We start from the raw sequence: 8,106 nt of genomic DNA on the forward strand, positions 1-8,106 counted from the left end.
GTTTTTTTAAAAGCCAAATAATAATAATAAGGCCTAATTTCTTATTGCCATATATTTCTTGTGAGCATTTCCTTGGTAGGTTCAAATTTAACACATCCACCGCTATTTCGGATTCCTTCCCCTTTGTACCCATCCAATGAACACGACTGTTTCTGTTTTCAATTTGTTTTCTGTCATTGGTTTTGCAATGCTTCAGTTCACTGAATATTCGTTCGACAGATGAATTTGAAAAATGGCAGTATAAAAAGTAAGTTAAAACACTTTTTGTATTTCTGTAAACATAGCAATCTCCAGCGACTGTCTTTAGACTGAATACAGCCTTCCAATATTGCATAGCAGACTCATTTTGCATCAAGTTTATGCTCTTTGAAGTCTAGCAAAGCATGACTTTTTCCACTGATTGTCGAGTTTTTTGGACATCAAACAAACTTTCTTCAGAACGGGAAATCTGTTAATGACATGAGCCAAAGACCTTACTTTGAAGGTTTGGGCACTTTTTGGCTCCAAGACACTGAGGACATCAAAAACTTCATCAGAAAAAATCAAATCTAGATTTGATTTTGTGTGACCAATTCCACATAGAAGCTTAAAATACTTTTTAAGAAAACTTCAATATCTTTCTTTTCTGCATTTTTCTTTAATTCATTAAATGTTTCTGTTGCCTGAATGCCTAAATATATTTGTTCTAATTGCAGGAAATGACGGGGGTTTGAATGCTCAATGGACATGATGGGTGTATTTTTAATGTAGTTTAAGTCCATGTAGTTTGTACACAGATCTTGAAGCATCTTGTGAACCTCTGGTCGCAATCTATGGAGAAGTGGTGTTTCGGATTGGAACATTACATTAAAATCTGTTAGCATACCAAGAACATAAGGACATAAACTCCAAGTATAAGTAGATAAATTTGGTTTGTTCATAGCAGCTAACATGCTATCCACTGTGTTTGACGGTGGTCTTCGACAGAAGCGGTCAGCAGGTAGGCCTTCAACGGTTGAAATTGTTCAATCACTCTGTCAACGCAAGATTTTTAATGACAGCCATCTTGTTACTGCTGGTGATAGTATTTTGTGGATTTCCTCTTGAAAAAACTCTTGGAACTGTACAAAGGCAGACTGTCTCCCAAAACTTCTGCTGAAGTGAGCCCCAAGATTTTCGGAGCAAATCCTCCACTGTCTTTGGTAACTTCATACATGCTTTACTTGCCGCCAGGTGGATCATGTGGCAAGAACACTTGACACATGCAATGTGAGGGATTTCTATTTTCAAAAGTGAAAAACCGAATGATGCTGCCCCACCATCACATTACAATGTGTCAGAACTAAATCCCACTAAGTTTTCAATGGGTATATTTTTTGATTTTCAGCGAGTTCATCATACCAGTGAATAATTCATCATCAGCAGTGCTAGAATTTGACTTCAAACATGTCAAATAAATTAGTTTTATGGCGTTCCAGTTACATCATCAATATAGATAACTGTGAGGGCACATTGATTAACCGATGCCTGATCCGTTGTCTCATCCATGATCAAGGAGAAAAAACGATCCTGGTGCCCTTAGTTTTTTTGGTAAATCAATTCCATGAATGCGGGACCTAAGGCTTTTTTAATCACAGTTGTTTGTTTTAGTGCGTTTTCATACACAGTTTAGCAGCAATTTCTGAGTCCGGAAAGACCGATTTGCACAGCGGAATCAATGTATCCATCAGCGAAAAGGGCAGGTTGTTGGTTGCAATTAGGCCGGCTAATTTTAATTCTGCTCGTTTGACACTTTTATCTGTTGTAGTTTCTTTGAACAATTTTTTTTAAGTCTTTGTTAGTGGCTATCTCCTTGATTAATTTTAGGTGCTTGAGGGACCTTTCCATGACGCACAATCTCTCTGTTTTATATGCGCCCCCATGACTGCATCACAGACACTACAATATGCCATGTCTTGTCCGGTTCTTTCTTTGACTTTTTTTTGTAGCCAGTTTTTTGAACTGGGGGTCATTCAACCAGTTTGAATTGAATTTTCTTTCTTTTTTACTAGGCCTAATGGTGGCAGTATGGGTAAACCTAGACACAATTTTTAGGCCTAGCAGCAGTTTTTGGTTTGGGTGGTATTTGAAGTTGAGTGTACGGCTAGGTCTGTATCAAGCTCAGTTTCCTTGCTACTAGCAGCAATATTAACCTGGTCCTCCTCACTAGAGCTTTGACCTAATGGTTCTGGGATTCATCTGGATCTATTCCTAAGTCTTCGTACTCCATTGGGATTGCAAGAGACATTGAACTAGGCCAAATAGATTTTTTGCTCGATTTCACCATGTGAGCTTTCTACAAACGACTTGCTCTGTCTACTTTCATCATCTTTGTCTTTTTTCTCATCTTCATCTTTCTTAGGCTTAGGCCTACCTTTAATAATAAACTTATCCATCTTAGTAACTTAAGTTAGTCCAATTAGAGATTCATGTCAATAAAGCTAGTTCAAAGTTAGATGGATTGTAAATGGAAAATGTAAATTAGTTAGGCCAACACTAACTATAGTTAGGTGATGTTTAGTTAAGCTTAGGGAAAACAATTATGAAAGCAGAGCAGATAGGCTAGTAGTAGGTATTACAAAGCATAAATAGGACTAGGTCGTTACCTAGCTATAGGCCCCTAATCATATTTACAAAACAAATGATTTGTTATGAACTTAAAGCAGGCAAAGCTAGCTCTCAAAAGTGTCATCTACACTCTAAAAATAATAGTCCCAAGAAGAAAAAATAGCATATGCAAAAAAGAGATCTACGTTTCTTAAGTTATATGCACTATAAAATAATGGTCCAAGGGGAAAAGATTGGCCAAGCACTACTAACAGTTATGACATGAACACAATAAAAATAATGGGCTAGTCCGAGAAGAAAAAATATTGCTACATTTTTTGTAGCCTATACCTTGGCCACAGTCTACACAATTTTCACTACATACTTTACTATTCTAGGTCCACGGATTAAAATGCACGATAAAGAAAACTTGAAATCTTACGTATCTTGGAAAAAACGTACTTAACTAAAGCCAACTCACACGGCTATGAAAATCTTATCATCCATTAAACTGATCAACTTATCTCAACTGAATAACTTCACTAGAAGAAATAAGAAAATAGAAACCAAAAATTCAAGAGAAGAAGAACACTAAACACTATTACTAACAGCATAGACTAAATATCCCTGGTGTTGTTTGTTATCATAGACTAACTATGCCAACCGTCAATTTCTATCTTAGCATAGAGTATTAAAAACAACAACAATCTGAATACATATTGTAATATTATATCGATTGGAATGTGTTGAATGGGAAATCAATCAGGTTACCTGAAAGCGGAATTCTCAGTGTTCGTTGTTTTCCCTAATTAATTTAAAGTTACCACCAATTTACCACCGGGGCATAAAATTACCACCTGAAATACCACCGAGACCTTAAAATTACTCCAACAAAATGTGGTAATTACCACCCGATTGGCAACGCTGGTTTTAAGTGCAAACTCTACGTCATAGTTCATTATTTTCAGCTAGATGGTGCTAGGGTAGTTTACAATAACGTTTTTAATTCGATTTGGTTAACGTTTTCAACATTTTACCAGCTATTTCTGGAGTATATATACGTTAAATGCTATTCTAATTCTTCCGAATGTCCGAAACTTTATGTAGTTTTAAAATATTACCATCCACTTTAAGCCATTTTTCTCATTGTTTTTCTAGATTATTGAAAAAATCCAAATCAAAGTCACCGTTCAAAATATAATCAATCATCCCCATTAATCACCTTAAAGTAAAAAGTTTTCGGAATCGCTATAGATCTCTAAAGTATGTATGTGTGTGTGTTTCACACACCTATTCTCTTCTCTTACATATTTACAATATATAAATTGCAAGAACTAACCTGTGTGATGTAAATTTTGTTTGTTTAAGCTCCAAACTTTGAAGAGATTTCAGTGAGAGAAAGTACATTGATTAATACGTCTTCAGGTACTAAATTTCCTTGAGAGGAACATTGCTTCACTGTAAGTTTTTCAACATTCTTATTACATCTGAAATAAATGTGTTAGTTTTTGATTAATTATTAATTCTGTATATATAATTACGTATATATATATATATATATACAGGGTGATTCATGAAGTTTCTCCTCCCCCCACTTCTACAGCACATTGTACTAGTAAAAATAATGAAAAAATGTTATATATAAACATAGGTCCGAAAAACGCTTCGTTAGCGAGTTACAGCTAGCGAAAGATTTCGCCTGAATTCCTGGGTAAAGAGTAAAATAAAGCAATACTGAACTTTTTGGAAAGGTTAATTAAGTAAGAAATATCGTGGATTATTATGTATTTTTACCTGATAAAGCTAATAAAATAGGTTTCAGAACTGTACCTGTAGCAGTTTTCGAGGGATTCAGGGTTAAATGCAAAAAAATGGGGCACGAAACAATGTTTTTTTAAGGTTTGATGTACAATAACTTTGTTAAATGGGTAATAAATACATAAAAATCAACAAACATTAATTGTAGAGGATTTAATTCTGAGAAACTTGATATAATCAAAGTCTAAAATAAAAACCGAAATAAGTACTAAAAAATCGATTTTATTCAGTATAATACATTACTAGCTGTAAAGAAATACCGTACGGTATTTAGTTAAAATAAAGCAAAAACAAAATGTTTGTTCCTTAATGATGAGATAAATTGAGAAAACAAGATTTACTGTTAAATAAATTTGTTTGTAAATAAAAATATCATGTTTTATTACGTTGTATTTTTTTTAATAAAAATTTTACATCAAATGTTCGAAAATAAATGAAGCAAACATTTTTCCCATTATTGTTTACTAATCATCGAAATGCAGATTTTTTATTTTATTAATTTCTAAGTTTGGTAACGCACGAATAAACAGCTGATCAATAATGGTATTTTGTACTGTTACGTTAGAACTGTGTATTAGTGGTGTTTTTGCAAGCTACAGCAGGAGATCGGGTTCTGTGAATCGTGTTATTAAATTCAATTTTTTCTGTGAGTTATAATTCGATTGTTTATTCAGCGAAAAAATGCCCTTACTTATTTACACCAGAGGAATACGCTGATATGGTTTTTATTTTGGGTTACTGTAATGGTAATGCTAGAGCTGCTGTAGAAGAATATTAACTACGTTACCCTAATAGGAGGATTCCAGATACCAAAACAATTTCAGGAACTTTTCGTACTCTTCGGGAAACAGGATCACTACCAAGTACTAGAACCAATTATGAACGAGCTGTCCAACTTGATGATGATATTGTTATTAATGCTGTTCATCGCAGTCCAGGTGTAAGTACACGACGTATTTCTAGGCGGATAGGAGTTTCGCAGTCAAACGGTGTGGAGGTCAACTTAATCGAAACAAATTTTATATCCGTTTCATAAACCAACAAAAGGTTCAACATCTACAGCTAGGGGATGGTCCGCTTTCGCTTGGAGTTTTGCAACTTTTTGAATATTAATAATCAACTCTACAAGCGTATTTTGTTTACGGATGAGGCACAATTCACTCGGGATGGTGTCAATAAACTTGCACAATGAACACTCATGGGCAGAAGAAAATCCACATGAGGTAGTGGAACAGAACTTTCAACACCGATTTAGCGTCAATGTCTGGTGTGGCCTTTTGCACACATCGGCTGATTGGAACTTTCATATTACCTAAAATGCTGAGTTCTATTTGCATTTCCTTCAAGAAGAGATGCCGAAGCTGTTAGAGAATGTTCCTTTACATCTCAGACAAAAATTTTGTACTTCCAGCATGACGGAGCACCTCCCCACTTTTCACGTGCCGTTTCTGCTTACTTAAATCATCAATTTCCTGAACACTGGATTGGTCGTGGAGGGCCTTACCCTTGGCCACCAAGATCACCAGATCTATCTCCATTGGATTATTGCATCTGGGGATGGATGAAAGACATTGTATACAAGACAAAAGTGAATTCTCGTGATGAATTAATTGCCCGTATTATGGATTCGGCTATGCAGATACAGGGAAGTCCTGAAAAATTAAGAAACGCAGCAAAAGCAATACACAAACGTGCTGCAAAATGTATTGATAATGATGGCCTCATTTTCGAACATCTATTATAAAAAGGTGCGTACGGTTGGCCCAACCTGATTAATTTTGCTTAAAACTACTAATGTATTATACTGAATAAAAATCGATTATTTTTTTTGGTACTTATTTCTGTTTTATTTTAGACTTTGATTATATCAATTTTCTCAGAATTAAATTCTCTACAATTTAATGTCTGTTGATGTTATGTATTTATTACCAATTTAACAAAGTTATTGTACATCAAACTTAAAAAAACATTGTTTCGTGCCCCAATTTTTTTTGCATTTAACCCTGAATCCCTCGAAAACTGCTACAGGTACAGTTCTGAAACCTATTTTATTAGCTTTATCAGGTAAAAATACATAAGAATCCACGATATTTTCTTACTTAATTAACCTTTCGAAAAGTTCAGTATGGCTTTATTTTACTCTTTACCCAGGAATTCAGGCGAAATCTTTCGCTAGCTGTAACTCGCTAACGAAGCGTTTTTCGGACCTATGTTTATATAAAAATTTTTCATTATTTTTTACTAGTACAATGTGCTGTAGAAGTGGGGGGAGAACTTCATGAATCACCCTGTATATATACACACACTAAAGATATAGAATTACCTTCACTACGCCCTTATAGAATTACAGTCTTAAAAGTAAAAAATCTAATAATATTTCTAAAAAGCCAATCTTATAATTTTTAATTTAAATTATAGGATAACTAATTATGAGGTTGTGATTTTCAAGGTACAGTTCCAATGCCATAGTAACACCAAACTCTGCACCTTAACTTCCATTCTGGACAGTCACGGCATGCAACAGAAAATTAAGGGTGTGGAGACTCCTTTTCTCAAATTGTTTGTTTTTTTAATGGTTTATTGCAACAAAAATTTCTTCAATATTTCTAAACTTATATACAGGAAAAATCTAATGGCATTAAATATTGACAAGTTTAAGTAAGAATTCTTGTGTTATTGGTTATTTCTTTCACTCGCACTTCACTAAATATTCAATTAGTTGAAAACGTACGTATGACTTAAATGTGTTAAAGTTAAAAATGTAATTACCTGCAAATTTCTCTCAAAACTGGAACTACATCATCAACTGATACCAAGTTCACAGATTTTAGTTGTGGAGCATTGTGTAACATGAAGCAAATATCCTTCGATGAAATTAGTTTTCCTTCAAAACTTACGTCTCTGCATAATAAAGAACGCGATGATACACGTTTCCACTTTTCACAAACTAAAGGTATGTTGTTGCACAAATCTTTATCATCCACATAAGAAAATATTTTAGTCAGCACTTCAGAAGAAATAGACTGTATATTATTGGACTTTCTCATAGTAACATTTTGGTATAAGAATTGGAGACGGTTAGAACTCCCGCAAATGGATCTTAGAGAAGTTTGTTTTACAGTAAATGTCACGCTAACAAAAATTGCATTCAAACTAGACTGATTTTTCTTTTAGCATAGCTGGTTTAAGAAAATAAATTATGTAGCTGTAATTAACAGCTGGAGCTCCCGAAAAACTCGTTTAAGAGGTGAAATCGTTGATGCATTTTCTCCATTATTAATTATTTGTTTAGTTTTTGTGTATACAATCTAACAAATATTTTTTAAATTAAGTTTTATGGCGATGGGTGCATATATGAAAATAAGTGAGGAAAATAACTGACAAATGTACATAAGGGATACCACTGCCGTCTTGAGATTGCCACACGTGTGAGCATAGAGCAAAGCCTTTGTGGAACAATTTGTTGTACTATTTTCACTTTCAGTAAGAATAGATCATCTCAAATCCTATTAAAAACCTTTTGGTACTTTGGGATTATACCGACCACACCCAGACATGAATCGTTATTTCACATTTCGTTTCTACTGATTACTAGATTAGCGTAGAACAATATTTCGTCAATATAAAACAGGAATTGTCTTATCGCAAACCCCTCCCCATCCTCAGACAGAGGTCAAAGTCGAGCGTCTAGTAGATAACGTGATTTGCAGTCTCGCCGCCCGT

General features: G+C 34.4%; 1 protein-coding gene across 1 annotated transcript; it reads right to left on the minus strand.

Annotated features, from left to right (window-relative positions):
• Window positions 1–3,928: 3,928 nt before the first annotated feature.
• Window positions 3,929–7,465, minus strand: LOC124371489. Its single transcript, XM_046829831.1, has 2 exons — window positions 7,153–7,465; window positions 3,929–4,052 (listed from the first exon to the last, which is right to left on the minus strand). Exons 1-2 carry the CDS (start codon window positions 7,428–7,430, stop codon window positions 3,929–3,931), a joined length of 402 nt encoding a protein of 133 aa, XP_046685787.1. The 5' UTR covers window positions 7,431–7,465.
• Window positions 7,466–8,106: the final 641 nt, after the last annotated feature.

Source organism: Homalodisca vitripennis, unplaced genomic scaffold, assembly GCF_021130785.1.
Source record: "Homalodisca vitripennis isolate AUS2020 unplaced genomic scaffold, UT_GWSS_2.1 ScUCBcl_1477;HRSCAF=5155, whole genome shotgun sequence".
In the NCBI taxonomy this organism is placed as follows: domain Eukaryota; kingdom Metazoa; phylum Arthropoda; class Insecta; order Hemiptera; family Cicadellidae; genus Homalodisca; species Homalodisca vitripennis.

What these genes read in the sequence shown, in the direction of transcription:
- LOC124371489 (XM_046829831.1), bottom strand. Translation starts at nt 7,430, where the DNA reads ATGAGAAAGTCCAATAATATACAGTCTATTTCTTCTGAAGTGCTGACT. An exon ending in GTTTTGAGAGAAATTTGCAG is followed by an intron (nt 4,053 to 7,152) that starts GTAATTACATTT and finishes CATTTATTTCAG; the next exon opens with ATGTAATAAGAATGTTGAAA.